We start from the raw sequence: 24400 nt of genomic DNA, 5'->3' as shown, positions 1-24400 counted from the left end.
CCACTACCACTACCGGACCGAAAAGTTTGGTGACCACTGTGCTAGGGGGTCCTTAAGCTGTGGCTAATTACCAACCAATTGTAGGTCTTGGCAAAGTTCTGGGGGCCAATGGCACCTAGAAAAGTCAACATCATGACACCAATAATCTTTTTAGTGCTCTGTATGGGGTATTATTCCCAGGAACCACCAATGTAAGGGACATTTTCCCTTTCAACCTTAATAAATTAGTTTTGCCAGGGTTTTCTCTGAGATCGCAAGGTTATTTAAGGGTTCTTCTGTGGTAAGAAGGTTAAAAAAGGCTGTCACTTCTAGGTCACTGTTTTGAGGTCTTATACTTGCCTGTTGCGTGCTCAGGAATGGCAAACTGCAGTGGGTAAGACATTTTCATCTGGTTACCACCATGGTGCGGCACATCGGCCATGTGCACAAGATGGTTCCCAACTGCTCCCCTTTACTGTGGGTCTGAAATGGCCCCAATTGTTACATACTTATAGGTGTGTGAAATAGGGCACACAATGGGTTCTCTCACTGCCTCATATATCACATACAATAGACTTAACAGACAGTCCACACTGTTAAATACCACAAGAAGTTATTCTAACCATTTGACCTGCCAGATATCTGGAGCAGCTGTGAGAGAATCAGTAGCATTTTAACAAAGGAGTCATCTAAATGTAAGTATATCACATTGTTTTTTGAAAGGGTGGTATTTAGATAAAAGTAAACTTGTGGTGATAGGGTCACTTTCTATTACCCCATAGTTTGTACTCTTTCCAGAGTCACACAACCGCGACTACAAACCCTCCTGCTGCACATGGTTGACAGATAAGTAGAAGAATTTAGAAGTTTGGGGAGCGGGGTGCAATTAAAGTGAATAATCAAAAGGATGGGAACCCCTGATTTTACTGCTGTCCATGGATTTTTTTAGGGAGATTTACCTTCATTTCCTGTTGCAATGACAAATTAACAGAATGGAAGCAAAGGAAAATCACCAACAAGATGAACTTTTTATTTTATTTAGTAATTTTGAAACAGTTTAGAACCCATGTCAGATTTTATTTCTGTGTCCTTATAGTAGATTTTCTCCTACTTCCTGTCTAGCCTTGCAACAGAACAGGAAATGGGGGCAACTTTCTCTAAGGACTTTGAGAGAAACTAAACTGAGAAATGTTGAAAACAAAAAAAAATCCACTTACCTTTAATCCCACAGCGCAGTCATTCGGTCTGGAGGTGTCTTCCATCGGGTTCCGTGTCGTCCCGGCATCCGTCTCTGAGCCAGCGCACTGGGCACCGCCATCTTTTCCTCTTCTTCCAGGTTCTTCATCCTACGTCACCCAATCTCGCGCCTGGGTCGGGTGACGTCGGAAGGTTGGAAAAAAAAATGCATACGGATGCGCAGTGAGATCTGCAATTTTTTTTCTTTTCACGAAAAGGGATCTCGGGCATGCGCAGAAGGCGTACCCAAAAGTGGGGCATTGCGCTCCCATTCATTCTCAATCTTCTAGGCGATTGCACCTATCTGCAAACTATACATCATGTACAGAATGATCATGTGTTATGTTGCATTATAGTTAATTCAGAAGCCAACACAACATGCAACAACATAGACTAAAGGAGCCCAAAGGTGCTGCAGACAGGAAAAAACAAGTTTTTTTATTTTATTAGGATTAATTTTACAATATAAAACACCTTCTTTCCTTACATTACACTTCCATAGATAATAATAAAATAATATAGATTTTCTTTAACAAAAGGTAATATAGCGCACATAACAGACATAGCGAAGCTTCACACACAGTCACGTGAGGTGAGACAACAGAACGTTTCCTATGAGCAGTACGCGCATCATGTGACCTAGCGGGTCATGTGACTGCCAGCCCTGAGCCCGGGCAGAGCAGTGTGAAGCTGTCAGGGAAGGGGAAGCGGTGCTGCTGTCATGTCTGCACTATGGAGCGGTCTGACCTTACTACTTGTCAGCACCGGCCTGACACAAGCTGTGACTGGGGGGATGCTATATCCCAGGGAGACCCCTACCAGAGAACTCAAAGAGCTGAATGGCGTGTGGAGTTTCCGGGCTGACACTTCTCCAGGCAGGGACGAGGGATTTGCCAAGCAATGGTACAAAAGTCCGCTGAGGACGGTAAGACATTACATTAGTTCAGTCACCTCCTCTATGAATAGCCTTAAGTTTATTAAGGAGGTTGGTTCTTATCCCTTTATGAAAATGCCAGGCCCCTGGCTATCCTTTCAATGGCTTCAATACTAACCTGGAGCTATACAAATTCAGACTTTCTGAAAGTGTGCTGAGAGCCAGGCAGATGGGGTAAATAATAATACCCCCCCCCCCCCCTATACATTTCTCAGAATGGGGTGCTGGGTATAGAGCCTTATGGGAAATAGCAGCACCTTGTGATTGTATTTTGTTCACATATATCTAATGTACTAAGACAAGTCATATTGGTAAGGGGTCACATAGGAATCATTACTGACTACTACTATATGTCATCCAGCCGCTCATCCCTGGAGTCTAATACCAGGCATGGTATGGTCTAAAGAAACCAAGTGCATGTTCTCTTGAGAACTATTTCTAATATTAGTTAATAATAATAGCTCTTATAATCACAGTTTCTCTTGCTTGCAGCAGAAGTATGAAGGTTGTAGCTTGTGAAGGATCAGATCGTGTCAGGAAGGAATCACATACACAGAACCAGCACATCTCAGCTTTGCTCTACCACCCCATGGTGCTCTGGTATTCTGGTACAGATATTTGTTGTCTGTGGCATCTTCTCCATCTCAGTCTCCAATCACAGCAAACATTGTTACCATTAGTGGGTCTGATCACACATCCTACATGTCCGTAAATCATTTCTCGTCCCGTAATGAACATATCAGCCAGATGTACATCGACCTGGACATGTTTACAGGAAACCCTCTTATTTCCTGCTGACATACTAAATTCCACATATTATGCTGACCACCATTAAAAGGTGCAGACAAAATAACAAAACAGCAAACGAAAACCTTGCCTGTCGGGCACTTACTATACATCAGACTTCCCTGTCTATCAGCTAGAGGGCTTCTCTCTGTCAGCTCAAAACCAAGCTTTCAGCAACCTTCTACTCACTTTTGAGTTCATTCACCCAGACTGACTTTCGGAGTCTCTCAGTTGAGCTCCCTCACAGACCGACTGTCTGTGTCTCCAGATCTGTCTGTGTCTCCAGGACAGTCACCCACATAGGCCACCCGTCTGTGTCTCCCCAAGCCAAGCTGCACTGACACAAACCCCTGTCTGTGTCTCCCCAAGCCAAGCTGCACTGACACAAACCCCTGTCTGTGTCCCTCCAAGTTAGGCTGAGCCCGCACAGACCCCTATCTGTGTCTCTCCAAGTTAAGCTGCTGACTGAGCTCCTGGCTGTATGTTATATCCCCACCCTCAGTGCTTCTTCATTAATTATCTCCCAGGTGAGAGTCTTCCACCTGCTACTTCACATAGGAATCTTAGGCAAATATACCTCACATAAAAGAGGAATCTTGAGCAAATATATCTCATAAGAGAGGAATCTTGGGCAAATATATCTCCCTTCCACCTCCAATCTTGCCTTGGTGTCACAGTACATATACACACCAGATGATTGTTGCCTAAGATGTACGCTTGTTCTTGTCTATCATGTGTGCAGAAGTCCTCCGATGTTGTTCATCAAACCTTCTTGGTAAGTTATTGAGCAACCATTTGGAAACAATCCCTTTACTTTCCCTTACTTTCCTATGAAGGAGAGCACAGCAGAGTGCAGCTTTCTCATCCTCCCCCTTCATAGAACACAAGATCTGTGTGTGTACAGCACTTGTTCTTTCATCTGTCACAGATCATTACCAGCAATAGTAATCTGATGTCTGTACAGGGTTTAGTCACTACCTGTGCTATAATGAGGTTTTAGAGAAACAGATAAAATTATTGTATACGAGCAGTGTGCCCACGCCTTCAATGTGTCATGATTGTGGAAGGTTCTGCTTTACTCTACAATACCTTAGCAAAGTTCTTTCTAGTTCCATTCAAACCCTTACTATAACCTACATGGTCACTACTGGGAAGCTAGAATTTTCTTCTGTAAAAATGAAGGATACATGGATTGTGATGTGCACCAAACTGAAGGTTCATAAAGAAATGTGCTGAGCTCTAAAAGTGTTCTAAGAAGGCATTCCAGTCCTGTGCCTACACTGAAAACACTAAGCCTTTGTATTACAAGCCCTGCAGCCAGGCAGTTGTGCAATGATTTTATACTCTTAACAGTTTTTCTTATTTTAGGAAACATGATTACATGGAGTTGAAATGCAATATTAAATTTCCTTAATATTATATCGTAGTTTAAAACATTTCCCAGTTTTAAGCAAATGTATTATTTGCAATGTGGTCCTTTTGGTTAATTTTCACTACTACACTAATTGTGTGATCATTCACAATTAAATTTGATGTAAATTTGTTACAGATCATTTAGTTCCTATTCTTTTTAATATAAAAGCTTTTAGAACATTTCTAACACTGCCAAATGTGTGACCAACCTTCAACTTCACACTCGGAAGCACTTTCATTGGAGCATAAACAAGAAGTGTTGAAGTTGGATGTTATTGTGCATTAGTGTGAGATGTTTGGGTAAGACAATAAGGAGTTTGCTACCAGAGATACCTAATGAGATGCAAATAGCACTGAAAGTTGGCCATAAAACTCTGCAGCTACAGACTTTCACCAGCTCAATTTAATGTCAGTGCTATTTGTACACAAAAGTCATTTTTGCATCTCTATTCACTACAAAAGTAACTACATTACAGTGTTAAGCTAAAGTATATATGTAGCAATGTTTGTTTAATTGCATTGGGAAAGAATTTGGACTTCTGTCAGGTTAGTTGAAAGCTCTTTTCTCCCCAGGACGGGAACTAAGGGGATTTCTCTCCTAACCGTTAGAGTGAAATACCTTTTTGAAGTTAAGTAGGAGAAAGCTAGAAACTGTCACTTTTGTATTGTATGCTTGCTTCAGATTTTTCTGCACTTCCTGTTTGGGGAAAAATAGAAACCGAAAGTGAGGGGGAATGTTTTAAATGGGGCTCCAACTAGAGTAGTAGAATCATTTGACTACTTTATGCAAGGTGGGGTGATAGAGTTGCAAAGATGTAAGAATTCTGACCATAGTTCAGCTTTAAATTAGAGTTAACTATTTACAAATCAGTTTCATCACTTTTCAAGTGCTGTGTTAAAATAAAAATAAAAGTGAGTTCATATATAGGAGGCATGCTGAATACAATAGAACTTGAGGCCAGAAACAGATACTCATAACATTGTGTACTCAACTCCCTATAATCTTCTAGACACTCAGGCAATACATGGGCACAAGAAATGCATCATTATTGGGGGGTGACATCAAGCCTATAAACTATTGTAACAAATAATGTTTTAGTCGAGAAATAGAGGAATACAGTTGTGGGGCATATATCATGTATCACTTGAATGTTGGTTGTTTGAGATAATTGGTCTGATTTATTAAAGCTCCCCAAGCCTGAAGTGGATACACTTTCATCAGTGAAGCTGAGTGGTCCAGCAAATCTGGAATGGATTTCTTAAGTCATTTCCTATTTGTTAGCAAATGTCTTGAATACTGGACCAGGTCATTCCAGGTTTGCTGGATCACCCAGCTTCACTGATGAAAGTGTATCCTCTCCAGCCTAAGAGAGCTTTAACAAATCAGGCCCAGTTTGTATCTAGGCAGCTCTCCCAGTTTTAGAAGACTAAATAGTTTATATTCAAACTGATCGTCCATTTAAAGCTTACAATAGTGTTTCTTTTTAAATCTAAACTGTATTTGATGTGATCTTGTTTTATTATCCATCATGACTGTTTGTAATGTCTGTATCCTTTCTAATCTTCTTTCAGACAGGTCCTGTTATAGACATGCCGGTACCTGCCAGTTACAATGATATTACTCAGGACATCACTTTAAGAGATTTTATTGGGTGGGTTTGGTACGAGAAGGAAGTTTGGCTGCCTAGTAGGTGGCTGGAAGACCAAGACTCTTCAAGAGTAGTTCTTCGTGTTGGCAGTGCCCACTATTTCTCCATTGTTGTAAGTACAGCAGACTTAAACATCTAGTAGTGCCTATTTAATGTGTAAAAATATACATGGCTAAGTTCATCTGCTTTTGTTAAAAGACCCAAGTCTACTCATTTAGGTACCTCTATTCATTTGTTCTGCTAACTCTGCTGAACTCCTCCAGTTTTATATACTGTAAAAATAGTTTGGTAATGTATTTAGTAAGGAAGGGAAACCCTAAAGTGTAACTTAGGGCTTGAGGTTCAACAGGACCACTTACTATAAGAAGTGCATTTTGGTAAACTTACCTCTGTGTTTTCCATGATCCAGCTATGACTGCTCTGCACTCTGAGACAATAGGAGCTATTCTGCCTGATTTGTATAAATCAATTAGGTACTCACAGTAACCTCATTCTGTTCAATAGGGGAATCTTTGCATGATCGGTATAAGAACCAAAGGGCATTCACAGTACTCCTGTAAAACTTTTGGCTAGTATTTAACCACATTGATTGATTTAGTGCATGAACCTTATTACAGTCCTGGGAATATCTGAGCCAGATAAGCAGAGAAGGAGATCTCCCTGCTGTGTACTCCATTCAAAAAAGAAGCGGACTGTCATTTTTTTTACCTGAAAAAAAAAAGAGCTAGCTGGCTAGTTGCTGATTTAAATGCATAAACATTTTATGGCTTATATAGGAATTATATTACAGTATATTTTTAAACACAGTAGATGCCTCATTTGGTAATTTTTTAGCAACTTCAGTGAAACCATACTATTTTTTGGTAGATAATACCATCCTTGTTTCAGTTAACATTTCTCTAGCACTTTAGCCATGGGTTCATATGGTCTAGATATTCTCTAACTGTTTTCTTGTGCAGAGATAGCATTGTTTGTTATACTTTTTAATGTGATTGATTACAGTGGGTGAATGGAGTTCAGGTAACACAACATGAAGGAGGACACCTACCATATGAAGCCAACATAACTAAACTTTTGAAGGGTAGTATGGGACTTCCCTGCCGCATTACTATTGCTGTGAATAACACTCTCACATTTGATACCTTACCTCCTGGATCTATCCAGTTCATGGACGATACTACAAGGTAAATATATTACATTATAAAGACAGCTTCTCTTAAAATGTATTCTGGTTGTTAACCAAAATACTACTGTATATTAAAGTTGTTTGGAAATTAAACAAGCTCAGAGAGAGATGTACCTAAACGTAAGTTGTTGGTTAATTGTATCAAGTTATTAGTGATTAGCATCTACCGAAGGAAACCCTGACTCTTTACAGAGTATCTGAAAGCCATATTTGTTTAAACACATATGCTATGGTTGGTTGAATATTATCATTTTTTTTTCTAAACATAGGTATCCCAAAGGATATTTTGTCCAAAACATTGAATTTGATTTCTTTAACTTTGCTGGCATTCATCGCCCTGTGGTTCTTTACACTACTCCGTCAGTCTATATTGATGACATTGTTGTGACCACCGATATCATTGCTGACATGGGTGAGTGGAAGCTGGTTGGGGTGTCACAGCTGTGCTTTTTATAATGTGTCACTGATTAAAGGGCTTTATAGAGAATAAATGGTGAAATATTGATTTGTACTGATCTCTAACACGCTTATATAATGTGTCCAGTCTATGTCTGTCTCTTGAAACATGTTCCATCCTCCAACAACGTCTTTAGCAGCCTGCCTTAGTCTTTGTTATTTCTTTTAGTATGGTTCAAAGTTTTTGTTCAACTCCTATAGCGTGTCTTGCAGTCCTTAATCATCAAAATTAATCTCTAGACTGTTGCTGGCTATCTATTTTCCCAGTTTAAATGCCTTTATTGAAAGAAATATGGGTGATAAAAAAAACTCCCACCTACTACAATAGGCAAATTCAGAGAAAAACCTGAATTCCTAACCTACCTACCCTGGTAAGTACATTGGTGTCACAGAAAGAAAGTACAAAAGCCTTTGGATTAGCATAACAGCCAGGCAGATAGCATTTTTAAAAGAACACAGTAGTAGTAGCTCTCGTATTATATCATTAAATCATATGTAATGTAACCTGTTTTGGCTGAGACAGTTTATTTCCTGAATAAAATGTATGCATACTGAAAGTTTTATAAATACCTGTACTGTAAATTTTTGATCAGACTGAAAGCCGTTCTTGCAGTCTGCTGAAATGGTTACACAGCTTGCGAGGCACTTTTTGTTTTTTTTCTAGGTTTGGTTAACTATGACGTTGTAGTTAGTGGATCAGAATACTATTCTGTGGCTGTTACACTGCGTACCCAGGAAGGACAGGAGGTAGCTACAGGATTAGGTGCTGTGGGACAACTGAAAGTACCCAATGCAAATCTTTGGTGGCCTTATCTAATGAGTGAACAGCCTGGATATTTATACACTCTCGAGGTAAGCCAAAACAATACTAATTGCAAACCAGTAATGTGTTTATACAGCCCATGGCAAAGCTTAATAAGCCTGGAGAAGTAGTTCCTTTACGTTGTTCACATATTTACAGTATAATTGTACATTCCTCTAGATCATGACTACCAGTCATGCAGTCTTGGGCATACCTGAATAAATGTGTTATCAAACTGTAAAAGCCAGCAGGGGGCAGTTTTTGCTGCTGCACTGAACAGATGTAATGATGTAAGAAGACAGACTTCATGATGATGCTACCCCAAGAGGTGGGTCCATGACAGCCTGGGTCCAAAAGAGGTGGGTGGAATAACACTTGTCTTTATTCAGTCTGGATGAGTGAGGAAATCCAATGGTGGAAAGGAAATACTGCAAAGAACATGTCCAGACTGAAGCTAGACATTCAAGCAAAGGCTTTTTTTTCTGTATTTAAATTTAAAACTAGGCTGATAATCACAAAACATTTAGCTGGAACTGGGATTTATAATAAATAGATTGTTTTACACTGTTAAAATGAAAGATTGTAGGATGTGTGGTCAGCTTGAAGCAAGAACACTAAAGGTGGAATATTAATTCTTCAAAGACACACAACTTGAACATTTCAAAAACATGTATGCTGATGTCTAATGCCATCTCCATTTTTGTGGTTTTGGTGATTTATAATGAACCTGGGAAGAGCTGACTCACCTTCTCTTCATAGCAAGTTGGGCACATAGTGAATATTTACATGTTATGCTCACTTTCAGGTAAAGATGAAGGCAGATACAGAGAGTGGCCAAAGTGAGGATTTCTATGCCTTGCCTGTTGGGATAAGGACCGTTCAGGTTTCAGGACAGCAGTTCCTCATTAATGGAAAACCTTTCTACTTCCATGGAGTCAACAAACATGAAGATTATGATGTAAGTTTAAAACTTTAATTTCGTGTGATAAAGAAACAGCTTTAAAATGAATGTTTTGTTGTGTGTTCATAGATATTCGTGAAATAAAATGCTACACTGTTTTTCTAAAGTTATTAAATTCTTAAAATTTACTATAATGACAAACACATTTATGTCAGTCTATAGTTTCTTTATTGCATGTTTGTTATAAAGTCACAAATCACTGATTTTGAGTGTGCTTCTGGATAAATTGAATAATGTGCTTGCATGTAACAGTACTATATTATTGCTGTTATGATTATTTAAACAGATCAGAGGCAAAGGACTAGACTGGCCAACAGTTCTTAAGGATTTTAACCTGCTGAAGTGGCTTGGCGCAAACTCATTTCGGACAAGTCATTACCCTTATGCAGAAGAAATTATGGACCTTTGTGATAAGTATGGCATCGTAGTCATAGATGAAAGTCCAGGAGTGGGCATAAGATATGCGTAAGAAGTTCCAAATGTTAATATACATTTTTATTCTCTAGTAGTTTTTTGTGATAGCTTGTATATAAGCAATAATCCATGCATGCTGGAGCAATCAGAATGAGCACCTGCTAATCAAACCCCTTTGGTGACCACAATATAACTGTATAATTGTGAATATGAAATATCCCCTGCTATGAGAACATAGACCTATTGTCAGGTTACCCTGATGCATTCTGATACCAGGCATAAATACCTGGTCTGGACATGTACGCTTAAAAAAACGCTGCTTAATAAATTCATATTGTTAGAACTTAATTGCCAGGAAGGGTTTTTTCTCATCACCAAGAAGGATTTTCTCATTTTACCAAGCACATTCTAAAAGCAATCGGGGTAAATTAAATACAAACAGTGTATAGATTTGAAGTGGTGAGCAGAATAGCTTCATGAGCCATATGTACTTGCACATTACACTACATCTCAATAATATAATATGATTGCCTTGTTCAAGTTTGGCTTTGGTTAGGCCTGAAATGCATGTAATAATAAAACCATACACAAATAAAATAGATGATGTAGGTTCACCTTTCTAGGTGATGTCACAGAGGGTCTCTGTGTGTCTTTCTTGTGATATCCAAGTGCTGATTATTCATACCCTGACTAAAACACACATTATACTTCACAATTACCATCCATTAAATCACCACATTCTCTACATGTCATTTTTGAAAACCGACTGCTTGTTTTGAGACAATAGAGACCGTTCATATTTCAGATACTGATCAGTGTCTATTGTTTATTCCTGTTATTAATATGTCCGTCCTGTGTCTTGTCAGTGCAAGCTTTGGTAATCGTTCTTTGGAACATCATTTAACTGTCATGGAGGAGCTGGTACGCAGGGATAAAAACCATCCTTCTGTGGTTATGTGGTCAGTTGCTAATGAACCATCCTCAGAACTCAAGGAAGCAGGGTATTATTTCAAGTAAGTTGGAATTTACCATGTATAATATAATTTAATAGGGACATCTCAAACACTATACTATGCTTATCAGAATAGTCCTAACTGTTTTTTAAATTACAAGGTACCCTGTGTAAGTTTAAAGCAAACCTTGTAGTTTGTTCAGATGCAATTTTGAGAACCTAACCTGTGCTGCTATGTTGTTGTTTTTTTAGAGAGAAGAGGCTTTCTCCTCACAACTCTTTGAAAAAAGCCGTACTTGTCCAGTGTTATATATGCAACATCACAAAATTTAACATGCTAACAGTGGCCTGTAGGGTCTGAGATACAGCTTTTGGATTTTTTGCAGTTTATGTGACAGTGCAGTCTGAACTTGAGGTGAATTTGCTGGGACATTCCCTCCTGGGAAGATTGTACTGTTCTGAATTTTTTTTTGTTTGTGGATATCCTTTCTCATTGTAGAGTGATAAATTATATAACTTTATAACCCTTACAAAATTGATGGGCAGCAACAGTTTCTTCTTTAAGGTCATTGCTGATATCTTTCCTCCTTGACATTGTGTTAACCTGCACCTAAATGCCCCAGATGAGTCATTGCTAAAACTTCTGCTTTCAAAGTTGTGGTCACTCTTGCTGAAGATCAGTTAATCTTTTGATCAGCACCACCTGGCTACTATTTAACCTCTTAAATCCTATAAAGTGGTACAGGAGTACATAATTTTTCACACACTGCTTCAGCATTTATGGACTTAGTCTTTGTTATATAATGACAAGTTGTAATATGTCATGCATTGCTATTTATCTGAGGTTGCATTTACCTAATTTTAAGACCTGCTAATGGGCAAAATAAATTATGTTCTGATTCATAAAACCGTAGAATTAAAAGAGGGTGTGCTTAATTTTTCCCATGTGGTAGAAAGAGAGGGAGAATATGCAAGCTCCTCCTCCTGAAAAAGCCTGTTGTGGGAATGAAAGTATTTGTAAAGTCTCTGGAACAAAACAGTATAGTAGTCTATATCATTGATTTAAAATATTCAATTTATATGACTGCTGAATCCTTAGAAATTTCTAATTTTCATGCTGGTCCACTGAAATGAGTGCTATGATTCAACAAACTACAAAAAGTGTGTGAATCAGGGGGTTGACTCCATTTGTTGCACATTTATTCTAGGTCAATAACCCTATGTGAATAATGTGTATGTAAAGGTACAAAAATTATATTTCATTAATACTTTTATTATACATGGGTCTAAGGTTGGTTGTTGCTATCACAGCAGTCCTATTTACTTACTTACTTTACTGGTGGTCAGAACTTGGACCTACAGAATGTTCCTGTACTTCTGTGGAGAAGAGTGGCTGTGCAGCATGAACAATAATGTAATTAAAGTTATTTACATTATTTTGTTTTATGTTAATAGAGCTTTAAAAATAATATAGATTACTGAAATATTACAAATATAATTATCCCTGTAACTAACTGTTTCATGAGGTCAGCTGTGCAGCTTCTCCGTTTTTCACTTTTACCTAAAAATTGGTCCTTTTGAATATCACCATAAAGTGCATCTAAAGGATTCACCTTTGTGGGCCTTTCACAAAAGCAATCCAGATCTGTCCCTGTCCCCACATGGAAGCTAGCAGTACACAATGTGATGCCCTTTAATCTGAACATAAACTTATTTTGTGGAGATACATTTCTTTTCCTTAGAACCCCAGAGCTCATGTTAACACTTTGTGCCGTGTCAGTTATGTGTAATAGAGATGATAATGAATGCCTGGGAGTATTGTAAATAGTTTTTCTTTGAGTAAGTTGTCTGTAGGGAGCTAATTACTTTGTCATATTTCCTCTGTATTTATCCCTGTAGAGGAGTATAGTTGATTTTGTAATGTAAGCAGTGGAGTCCTTTGTGTGTAGGACTGTTTAGAGAACAAATTACCTAATTTCCTAATTTTTCTCAATCTATGTAGAATGTTATGACAACAATGCTACTACATTTTTTAAGGATGTGCATGAAACTAAATATCCTGAAATTATCTAGAAATATCAAAGTGAAGGGGTAGTGCAGAAATAAACCCTTTCTGCATAAATATTCAACATTCTCTACAAAATCACACATCGTTTTCACAGCTAAAGGTGGCAGAAACAGTGACTTTATCTTTCTTTGTTTTGTTTTGACCTGGTCTGTGGAGTAATGAGCAGTTATTGTGTACCTGAAGTTTGTGGAAATATACCGATTCTGGCTCTGGTCCTCATGGCTGTTTTTTTTGCCTTTTTAGTCTCAAGGAATTATGGTTCAGGGAGATGGATCATGAAAATCTGTGCTATATCTCACTTTACCTTTCTGATCACTACTGAAAAGTTTAGCAATGCTTGGCCTCAGAGGCTTGCCATAGAAAATACTCTCATCTGATGGTTTTGCTGGGCCTGGCTGCAATCTAATAAGCACAACTCTAGACACATGCACACAATTCCTTTGATGTATGTTGTCATGCTGAATGGAAATGTAATGTATGTGTTAAAAACTGCTATGGGTTTCTTTACCAAATAATTTGTCTCCTTTTCAGTCCCTGTTTATAACCTCTGTACCTCTCCCTCTCTCTCCACAGAACAGTGATCTCTCACACAAAACAGCTGGACCACACCAGACCAGTCACTTATGTGACAAATGCCAGATTTGATAAGGATCAAGGTGTACGTTGAACTTTAATCTCCACTAACTGTTTGAAGAATTACTGTGGTACTTTCATGAAAAAAACATACCGGGGTGATGATGCTGTGATGGAAGCCAGTCCGGATTTCTTTGTAGAATACTACAGTGACCCGAAACACCGTCACACATTTAATTTGGGCAGTTACTGCTTCCATCTAAGTTTAATCACTCCTGTGTTTGGGGTGGTAACAGATTACATATAAAAATCCAAACACTGTCCTCTAGTGGTCATCTGGAGTCACTGCAAGCACTGCAGCGCACTTATCTTTCGGAGAGTTGTATGTAATCTCTAAAGCATGTAGGTCTCTTATTTCCCCTTTGGTCTGCAAAATCAGCAAAAGAAAGGATTGTTATATCTTTTCAAAGAGAATATATCATGCCTATGAATCCAGTGAGATTAGAGCTTTCTGTTCAAATAGCAATCAGTGTTATCAGCCTAGCCCCTTTCACCTCTGTAAAATACAGAACACCCTCCCCTATGTTATTGATAAGGGAAAGAACAAGTCAAATATTTAACAATGTGTATATTTGTTTGTAATTTCATTCTCTTTTTGAAACTTTAAAGCTTCATATTTGCAAATAATGTATATTTTATCACTCTTACTAAAATTCACTTTTTCCTAATTTAAAAGTTTGTTTTGTTTCAAAAGATATTTAGATTAGTGTCATATATTTCCAAAGAGACAGAACGTTGGACCCTTTAAAAGAACTGCAATATATAATTTGATATTAGAAATAACAAAATGTCTGAATGGTGGATATATTTCACAGGCCCCTTATGTGGATGTGATCTGCGTCAATAGCTACTTCTCCTGGTATCATGATCCAGGTCATCTTGATGTGATTCAGATCCAGCTTAATACACAGTTTGACAAGTGGCATGAGATGTACCAGAAACCAATAATCCAGTCTGAATATGGAGCAGATACCATTCCTGGTTTCCACAGTGTGAGTACAACCTAAAGGTTAAATTAAATTGTATAAAATTAAGAGTTTATAAATCCTATCATCTGGAATGTACCGGGTTTAACTTTGCTGCTGCCACCCAGAGGGGAGCAATAATGAGCATATTTTTGCATACCTACCAATTCACCCTCCACCCCCCTTCAGCATTGCATTTGGGTTTAGTGCCTTCAGCTATCTTTGTTGACCAAGAAGGGAGTAACTCCTACATACCTTCATGGGATCTACTTCAACTTGGCACAGAATTTTTCCATGACTGAACAATGAGCTGTATATGTGCAGCAGCACAATGTACAAATTAGAAGATAAAATAAAAACTTCTGGTGGGAATGCTAGAAGAGGCAGAGAAAACTTACCAGCTTCAATGTGGAACTGGTCATTGGTGAAGTGAGGACTCACTGCCTTGCTGTTGTAAACCATACAAAATGTAAGTCACCAATGCCTATCCAGCCAGAAAGGATGTGACATTTGGAAACATGGGAGTATTTCTTCCACACTGTTTACCCCTATCTACTGATACTGACTCTGGTAAGTTCTTGCCAGCAACAGGATCTCTAGGGGTTATTGCCCTAAAACTTGTAATAAAACCACAGTTTTTCATGTTTGACCTTGTTATGCAGTGACGTTGGGTCCCCCAAGTAAGTGAGCATGTTTGTGTTTTCTGTAATCATGGGTATTTTAGCAAAGTGCACTGGGGTGCTTTTAACTATAAATGGCACCCCATCACCCCAATGCATGTGTTCCTGTGTTGTGGTAGGGCTACAGTGTACCTGGAGTGTCTAAATCTGTTTTTTTATTTTTTTTGTAGGACCCTCCGATAATGTTCTCAGAGGAATACCAGGAAATGGTCTTAAGGAACTACCACTCTGTTTTTGACCAAAAGAGGAAAGCATTTGTTATTGGAGAACTTATCTGGAACTTTGCAGACTTCATGACTGCACAAGGTAAGGTGAACTGGTTGTTTCTTCTAAATTATCTTCTCTGGGGTAAAAATATGCCATTGCATTAAACAAATACACACACACACACTTATGTTGCCTTTGGGTCTTTTAAGCAAAATCACGTTCATTTTAAAGAAAAAAAAAAAACAGGGAAACAAAAGTAACATCTATATCTTGGTGCCTGACTGATGGTCTGCTCATTTAGGCCCTGATGATGTCGCCCAGCACAGAATTCTGAAAACATGTCTATTACCACCCCACACTAGTAGGAACAAACCCCTAAATCTGACACTTTGGCTATATGAGAGACAGGGGAAGAATCCTTCAGGGTTAGGTTTTATAAAAATAAAGTTTTCGACAGTTTTGCCTGGTATTCTCTATACCTTTGGCTTGATTTTGCATTTTGACAAGTTTACAAAGGTGGGAAACACTGCTGCAGAACTGGAGGCCTAGGTTCTGGACTACGCCTTCACAATAATGCTGGGCCAGGGGATAACAATAAAGTTTGCTATGCTTGATGAAAATATTAACTTCTGCAGTTGCCTGATCTGACCTTTACTTCTAGAAACCCTAAATTCCTATGACATTTTCTGTTTTATAATTAAAAAAAAAATGTGCTGGCCATACAATTTTTTGTAAGATTTGTTGCACTTTTAACATGCCGGTAAACAAGGATTGTTGCCAGTAAGAATGTGATTTATTGTCATTCTCTACAGCATCTTTTTATTTTTCTACCTCAGGTGTTACAAGAGTAATAGGCAACAAAAAAGGCATCTTTACCCGCCAGCGCCAACCCAAGACTGCAGCTTTCATTTTGCGTGACAGATATTGGAAGCTCGCCGCTGAAACTTTTGATGGCTACAAACCAAATTCTAGGTATTGATTTGGCTTCCTCTTTATATTTGGTGCTTCCATGATGTTTACACCAGAGCCTGCCATAGACTTGCTTACAGCATGGCTGTAGCAGAGTTCACAACAATTACTCCAGCTGGGGTGCAGTGCTGAACTGTTACTTCCCAGCCTTTCAAACCACAGTACAACGGTTACTGTGCTACAGAAATGCCTTGATTGTATACAATTGCACACTGTGCAATTCTTTGCAGTATGTATTATGTACATAATTACTACTAAAGCACACAACATACAATATATATTTTTTATTCTGATGGAAAGGATTTATTAGAAGACTAGTATTTCAGAGTTCTTGTTTATGTTTGTGTAATGAAGAAAATAGCTTTTTTTGATTTGTGCTGATGTTGCTTTGCTGATTGTTGTACTTAATGAGATCAATCAATGAACAAATAAAATGGTGTGAAATGAAATTGTGTAATTTGAATTACTTGAAATACATTTTCTCAGTAATTTTCTGATGATTACTGTAATTATTTTCTTACAAAGTGATCATTTCAGTGCTGATGGGTTAACATGCTATTGTATAGTAATGTTTGCATGGCAGAAACATTTATAAAAAAAAACTATGGTGCCTAAAGGGACTTTATAACATCAAAATTAAGGCTGTCATTGCTGAAGCAAGGACAAGGATAACAGCCCTGAAGAGTACATGTGCAAGGTTGTTTTCTTTTAGTACCATTTAACAAATGTTATCTGAAAAAAAAGATTTTTTACTTAAATACACCAAGCATATACTGTGTACATATCCCAAAAAAATTACTTCTGTGGTACTTCACTGACCCCTGGCTGTGCATGGGACAATCACTCCTAAAGTATTCATGGTGATTCCAGAAAATAAGTAATTTCTCCTCTACATTTACCCACCTGTACTGTGCCCACACAGCATCTCAGAGCAGCTAAATATCTTCATTGTTCATTGTTTGCATACAGGCTGGAATTTCTACCAATCCCAAAATAGGCATAAAAGTAAACCCGCTGTGCAGTTAGATATAGTGGGAACCCTAGCTTTCAATTTCAATATTAGCAATTTAGAAAAAAAAATTTCTCATTTTATTTCTAAAATTATTCTTCATATTTGTCATTGCTGTCTGTGCCTGCTGGCTATGGCCCTGTATCAACATACTTTTCAGACTGCTAATCTGCTTGAACTGGATTTCTTTCCTTTGCCAGGGACACTCAAATTGTTTGGATAGAACTTGCTTTATTTGGAAGCACTGATTATTATAGTAAAGTTTCCATCTGTTTTTTTCAGCCCTGCAAGCATTCCATAACTTGACTTGGTTTCTATTCTCTGGGCAGAAAATCCTAGATCTTTTTAATGTTGTAAGGCAATCCCATGTCCAGATTTCAGCCCTTGTGGGCCTTATTTCTGGTACTGTGTGAAGCAAGAACGTGTTGCAGAAAAAATAGAAGATGGAAAAACAACTGTTCCTTGAAACAGAATAAAACCTAATGCATGGGTAAGGAGAAAATATTACCCCACAAAGCAAGGGTTAAATGCTCATTTCCCGCAACTAGGTAATTCAGAAAAGGACTTTACCTTCTCTTTTGCTCCTACAGACTCCACTCTCACATATCAAGATTTGTGTTGCTGGAAACAATCTTTGATAGTTTCAAGTGACAGATGAACAAATGAATGCTGTACACACAACACTGTTCTGTTCTATGGAGAGGAGAGGACATGCAAGTGGGACCCTGCTGTGCTCTCTTCCATCGACATACATAATGTTCATTCCCAATTATTGTTCATGCATTTGCCACAGCAGATTGATGAACGACATTGGATGAATGCTGTAGACATCAGATTCTCACTTGAGACCAGCACGGCTGTTCGTCCCTTATGATGAAGGTGTGTACTCCGCGTAAGACAGTTCTGTTTTTCTAGCTAGGTGGAACTAGAGAAAGTACCAAATACCTTCATAATACCAATTCATAATACGTCAAGTTTATGCCTCCTCTAGTCCCACTATGGGTAAATGTAACCTTAAAAACACAAATGTACCCATGGACCCTGCCCCTGTATATGTACAGGACATGAACAAGAACCATTAGTTTTAGTCTGTGTCCTCAACGGATTTTCCCCCTCCTACAGTTGTGTTCAGAATAATAGCAGTATGTAAATATTACAAGCGAATAAAGCTCAAAATACATACATGTAAATGCATTGGAAACACTGCACATTCTATTCCAATTCAAAACATGAAGAAACATTTACCAAATTTGTGTTATTCCCTTACAAAGTGAAGAAAAGGGAATATCAGGCTGTTCAAAATAATTCTTCTTTTGAAACCCGAACATTTGCTGTGTAAACTGAAAAATGTTTCAATATTTTGCTTTCCTTTGAATCACTGAATTAATATTTAAGTAATAAAATTGATGTTTCTGAGAACTGCTGCACATTTGTGTTACATGGAGTCAACCAACTTCTGGAACATGTGAACAGGTGTTTCAACCCAGGATGATTGGACTACATTACACAATTTTTCTGCATTTTTTGGTTTTACCTCAGAAACGGCCTTTTTTTATGTCACCCTACAAGTTTTCTAATAGGTTAAGGTCCACGGATTGGGCTAGCCACTCTGTAAACATCAATCTTGTTGGTCTGGAACCAAGACGTTTCTCCGGTGTGTTTAGGGTCGTTGTCCTGTTGAAACACAAATTTCATAGGCATTTCCTCTTTGGCATAAGGCAACATGGCCTCTTCAAGTATTTGGATGTATTCAAATTGATTCATGATCCCTGGTATGCAATAAATAGGCCCTACAGCATAGAATGAGAAATATCCCAATATCATGATGATTACGCCACCATGCTTCACTGTCTTCTCAGTGTACTGTGGTATGGATTCAGTATTTGGTGGGTTATTTGACCTCTAGTCTCAAAAAGAACAATCCTACATTGCTCCACAGAATGTATTGCATTTCTCTTTTTAAACCAGTCACTGTGTTCTTTGATAAACTGTAACTTCTTCAGACCATTTTTTTTCTTTTTTCAATATTGGAACTTTGCGGGGACAATTTGCCAATAGCTAGGCTTCAAATAGGCGTCTTCTAATTGTAAGAGTACTCACAGGTAACTTTATACCTTCTTTGATCTCCCTGGAGCTGATCATTGGCTGAGTCTGCCATTTTGGCCATTCTTCTATCCATTGAAATGATAGCTTTCTTCTTTTTGGTTGCCAGATTAAAGCATTTGAGATGGATTTCTGTGTATCTTTGTTTTTCCTTCTCCAATCAACTTTTTAATCAAAGTATGGTGGTTCTTCTGAGCAATGTCTGGCACAACCCATTTTACTCAGATTTCAGAGAGAAATTTACTATACCCAGAATGTACACTTGTTGCCTTCTTTCTTTATATAAGGGCTGTGTATGTCACCTGTTTTTTCACAGAATGAATGACCACTATTTAAAGTCCACATTTATTCCAAGAATAACACAATTTTGATACATTTTTCTTCATGTTGTGATTTGGAGTAGAATGTGCAGTGTTCCCAATGCATTTGCGTGTATGGAAATATAAGGATTTTCTTAATCTTTTTGGCAGTCGATCCCTCTGGTGCCAGTAGAAAAGCATGGTGCTGGTGGGGTGATGGAGGAGTGGTATGATTGTCCACTCTCTCCACACACACAAGGCAGTCCCAGCACTGCACAACTTATTCACAACTCAGAACACACATTTTTTGGGCCTGATTTAATAAAGCTCTCCAAGCCTGGAGAGGACACACTTTCATCAGTGAATCTTGGTGATCCAGAAAACCTGAAATGGATTTCTTCAAAGTAATTTGCTCTCTGCTAGCAAATGGTTTGAGTCCTGGGCCAGATACATTTCAGATTTGCTGGATCACCCTGCTTCGCTGATGAAAGTATATTCTCTCCAGCCTTGGAGAGCTTTAATAAATCAGGCCCATTGTATCCGCTTGTTTAGTGCGCATTCTACTTACACATCATTGCACACTTACCTCTGGCCATGCTCTCCTGCAGCAATATAAACTTTTTACTCTCCCCCACCCTGCTATTTTCCTTTTCTTTTTGTTCTGCCAAGATTACATAGCTCCTACACATGGATGCCTAATGTCAGGAATGTACATGCATTGAATCAATATGCTGGCGTAGATCATAAAACTATTAAAGTATTATATATGTCTGCTGTAGCTCAAACCAACGCAAAATTGTTTTACTGGTTAGAAATGAAAACTGACCCCACTGTTTGTCATCTCCATCTTAGCTCCTCCAATATTTGGGGATATTCTTCCAGTAAAGACTTGTATTGTAAGAAGAGACAAACAACTGGATGTCCTGGCAAACCAGCAACTGGACCAATTGTCACTTGACTTAGCTTTGTCCATTAAATACTGGGCAGATCCTTTATATATATATATATATATATATATATATATATCCATGTGTCAAGGATACAAGATAATACAGAATGCATAGATTACCACAACCAACTTGCAGAATTTGGAAGATGTACAAAAGCAAGAAATCATAAGTGGCAAATGATGTAAAATGAAACATTATGATGGAAACAAAGGTTGCTGCCGATGAAAAACTCTCCCTAAATAATTACCTGGCTGTCAAGTAATGGTCATTCTCCAATATGTTCTGGATGCAGATACGAACTTCCACCACTACCAGTAGGCCTGACCTTTCAACACAAAGTATAATTTCCATTTGTGTACACTAAATCGGACCTGACCATTCTAATGTTGCAGCAGAAATGGAGTTTTGTCATGACACATTTTGATTCTTTACAATTGGTAAATTTGGCAAAGCTGAGCCTATATGGCATTTATTTGTAGCGGAAACCCAAGACAATACTTTGCTCTTCTTGGTTGAACATGTTGTGCCTTCTGAACACCACTGATGTGAATGGTTCCTGGCACTGGCTTCCACTCACCTGTGCCTTCCTTATTCATGAAAACCTAGCCAGGCCCTTCCTTAGCCTCACACCGATAGTTCCTCTATCAATATTCCTAGTGATAGACACATTTAATGATATGCTAATACAGTGTTTAATCTTTGCTACCTCTTTATAGATTGGTGGAACTTTGCCACTAAAATTGTAGGACTTAACAGAAGTTATATATTTAATGTGGCAAAGGCTATAGAATGTTAAAAAAATCCTTTGACCTATATAATTAAAATATTTAAATCATATGTGTATTTTTATACATTGTAATTATTTGCCTTCACAGCAGTCATTCTAACCACACACAGCACAACTTTGTATGGCTGCCAGATGTTTTATACCCCATCCATCCTCTGCTACAATTCTCACTGTGGTGTGGTCACTATGCCATGCTGCCAGCTTTGCTTCATGTGCTCCTCAGTGTGGTCTCATACAGCACTGCCACACCAATATTTCTTTATAACACCCCAACCCACCTTTCTAATACTCACTGGGCTTACACTACCAGAATGCTGCCTGGACCCAAGATCCATCCACATGGACCAATGTGCTACTCCAAGTTACAAACACCAATCAAGATGTAAAAGAAATAAAGTAATGGGAACCTTTTGGATAGAGGTGATTAGAACTGGTAGAAACCAACCAAGTAAAATAGTAACTGCAGATCTTTCCATATATTCACCGTGAGATAACAGCATTTGTATTTTATTTCTTCTCACTGTCCACATATGTCTCATCCATGCTTGTAACAAGGAGAGTATCTATACCAGAGTGTGGTTTCTACATTTATTTTATACCAAAATTATATGCAACATAAAAACCTGTCTTACATCAAGTTCTTTTTTTTTTTAAACACTCGTTGAAACAGAGCCTCAACACATCTACCAGAGTGCCTTTTGTAGCACTTATGAGATCTCATGGTCATTTCTGCTTGATTACTGGGGGTTAAAAAGCAATTGTTCATTCTGAGAGAACTTTACCATAAAAGACACTTAGCAATCAGCCATGCTTGCAACAATTCTACACAAAGGGAAAAATGCCAGGTTTAGTAGCTGTAGGTCTGTACAGAGGTCAGTATATAACCATGGAAGATGATTGTAACTGTAAAAGGAAGTTAAGAAGCACCAGTTCGGAGAGCCTAAATCTAGGCATACTTAATATCTGAACAGATTATATTGAAATAATTTGTGCTGCTGATTGAAAAATATTCAACTAATGTGGATATATTGTGACTGTTTTTTTTAAACCGGAAGAGTGGAAGAGTCTTATCCTGTTTCATTATCAGCAGGGCCATTTCAAAAAGCTTTAAATGTAAGAATAGAATGAATTTTATGCAAGATGTGGCCAACATACACGTTACACTTGGGACTTAAACAAAGCAAACTATATAGGAGACTATAGTCAGATAATGTGCCCACATACATAATGAAATACCCAGCTTGCCACTTGTGATTCAGGCATACACATAAACAGCCAAATCTGGTAAACCACCAATGCTGGACAGAAAACAAATATCCTAAAGCTTTCTTCACAGGATAGTTGTAGTCATGCCGTAATGGAAACACAGCCGCCTCCATGTTTGTCCTTCAGGTTGCTAGGCAGAGATATTTGTTTAAGGTAGAGGGTTGAATAGACCAAAAGTAGAAGTGTGTTCCAACCCCCATTTGTTAGAATAAACAGCCTTTATATAGTCTTAGACACCTGACAACGGCCAGGTGCTAAAAGTAGTGGCCACGAACATGGAATTTACTGCAAATACTTTCCATTCGTTTCAATAACAGCCATAAGGTGGAGGTAGATTGACCATTAGTAGACACTGCAAACACCCTGTAACCACCTCACATCCATCTGTGTGAACAAGCCCTAAGGGTGTCCGCACACCATGCATTTTGACATTGCCCCTATACAGACTGACCAATCCTTGTATTGGCACCCTAAATGTAATATATCACAGGTATGAATGCTATTTGACACCAAGTCTGGCAGTGCTCAACTCTCAGAAAGGATAGTAATTGTAGGGCAGGCCCATCATTGTGTTTTTATACTTTACAGGCCTAGTCAACCCCTGAAATAACACACGTCAGCAATTCAATCAATAGAAATACAACTGGATGAAGTCTGGAGAACAGCTAGCAACCATTCTCAAGAGCTGCTAAAGGGAAACCTTATCCTGAGGAAGGGGGAACAAAACAGTCCTTTCTTATTCTGGAAATACTAGTTGCTTAGACATCAAAAGTTACCAACTGACAGAATTTTCTGGAGTTCAGCAGCCTCAACATTACTTTTAGGACAGGTTAAATTCAAGGAAAAAAAACTTAAAATCTACATGTGACAAATGTATCATTTTAACCCCAAATATACCCAGGTAATTGTTAGCAGTGTGGTTCCCTATACATACACAAACTGATTTTAGATAACTGTGTCAAATTAGCCAATGAGTAGTGTGAACACAATTGTATAGTCCAGAAATGTACAAGATGAAATGATCTAAATATTGGAAAATACAAATATTTTTTTTTTCCATTCAGCCATGTCTTTGGTAGGAAAAATCTATTTATTCCAACAAAAGGCACTATGAGAAACAAAGACTAAATGCACTACTAGGTTTCAAACACAGAATTTCTGTAGAGGTAACGTGAGATCATTTTCCAAGTCAGCAAGGAATTGAAGGTTACAGAAACCACAAAACTGCAGCTAAATTTAGAGGTTAGTTTTTTTATTTGTGTTAAACCACTGTTAGTTCTTTGCGCTAAACATAAAAACTCCAGTAGTTTGGTCATGTGGAAGGGTTTCAAGAAGGAAGCCTTTCTTTCAAAGAACAAATACTAGTCACTTGGCCCAAAACAGGTATCGGCTAGAAAGGTGAAGATAGGGAAGAATTTCTCTTTTCAACACTACAGTGACCCCAAGCATACATCCAAATCAACAAAACTAGGAAACTTAAGTTTTGTAAGGGCCCAGCCAGATCCTAGACCTAAATCCCATAGAAAATCTGTGGGGTGACCTAAAGAGGGCTGTGCACTAAAGATGCCCAAACAATCTGACAGATTTGGAGCGCTTTTGCAAGGAAGAAATGGCAAATATTGGCAAGTCAAGATGTGTCATACTGATAGACTCGTATCCAAGAAGAATGAATGCTGTCAATAAATCAAAAGATGCA

General features: G+C 38.2%; 1 protein-coding gene across 4 annotated transcripts; it reads left to right on the top strand.

Annotated features, from left to right (window-relative positions):
• Positions 1-1866: 1866 nt before the first annotated feature.
• Positions 1867-21492, top strand: GUSB (glucuronidase beta). Of its 4 annotated transcripts, XR_011921469.1 has the most exons (15): positions 1867-2140; positions 5921-6109; positions 7000-7181; positions 7453-7595; positions 8304-8491; positions 9247-9399; positions 9689-9867; positions 10683-10829; positions 13410-13494; positions 14285-14461; positions 15285-15420; positions 16158-16293; positions 17582-17789; positions 17890-18178; positions 20554-21492. XR_011921469.1 is itself a non-coding variant. In XM_072416109.1 (13 exons), exons 1-13 carry the CDS (start codon positions 1937-1939, stop codon positions 20657-20659), a joined length of 2025 nt encoding a protein of 674 aa, XP_072272210.1. In that variant the 5' UTR covers positions 1867-1936; the 3' UTR covers positions 20660-21492. The 4 variants fall into 4 exon arrangements, 2 of the variants coding, with proteins under 2 accessions (XP_072272210.1, XP_072272227.1); XR_011921468.1 differs by lacking the exon at positions 17890-18178; XM_072416109.1 differs by lacking the exons at positions 17582-17789; positions 17890-18178.
• The last annotated feature ends 2908 nt before the right edge of the window (positions 21493-24400 follow it).

The sequence above is a fragment of the Pyxicephalus adspersus genome, chromosome 1, assembly GCF_032062135.1.
Source record: "Pyxicephalus adspersus chromosome 1, UCB_Pads_2.0, whole genome shotgun sequence".
Taxonomy (NCBI): domain Eukaryota; kingdom Metazoa; phylum Chordata; class Amphibia; order Anura; family Pyxicephalidae; genus Pyxicephalus; species Pyxicephalus adspersus.
Note: the sequence above shows the minus strand (reverse complement) of the source record. Positions and strands in the feature narration are given on the sequence as shown.

What these genes read in the sequence shown, in the direction of transcription:
- GUSB (XM_072416109.1), top strand. Translation starts at nt 1,937, where the DNA reads ATGTCTGCACTATGGAGCGGTCTGACCTTACTACTTGTCAGCACCGGC. An exon ending in CGATATCATTGCTGACATGG is followed by an intron (nt 7,596 to 8,303) that starts GTGAGTGGAAGC and finishes TTTTTTTTCTAG; the next exon opens with GTTTGGTTAACTATGACGTT. An exon ending in GGCTACAAACCAAATTCTAG is followed by an intron (nt 16,294 to 20,553) that starts GTATTGATTTGG and finishes TCTCCATCTTAG; the next exon opens with CTCCTCCAATATTTGGGGAT.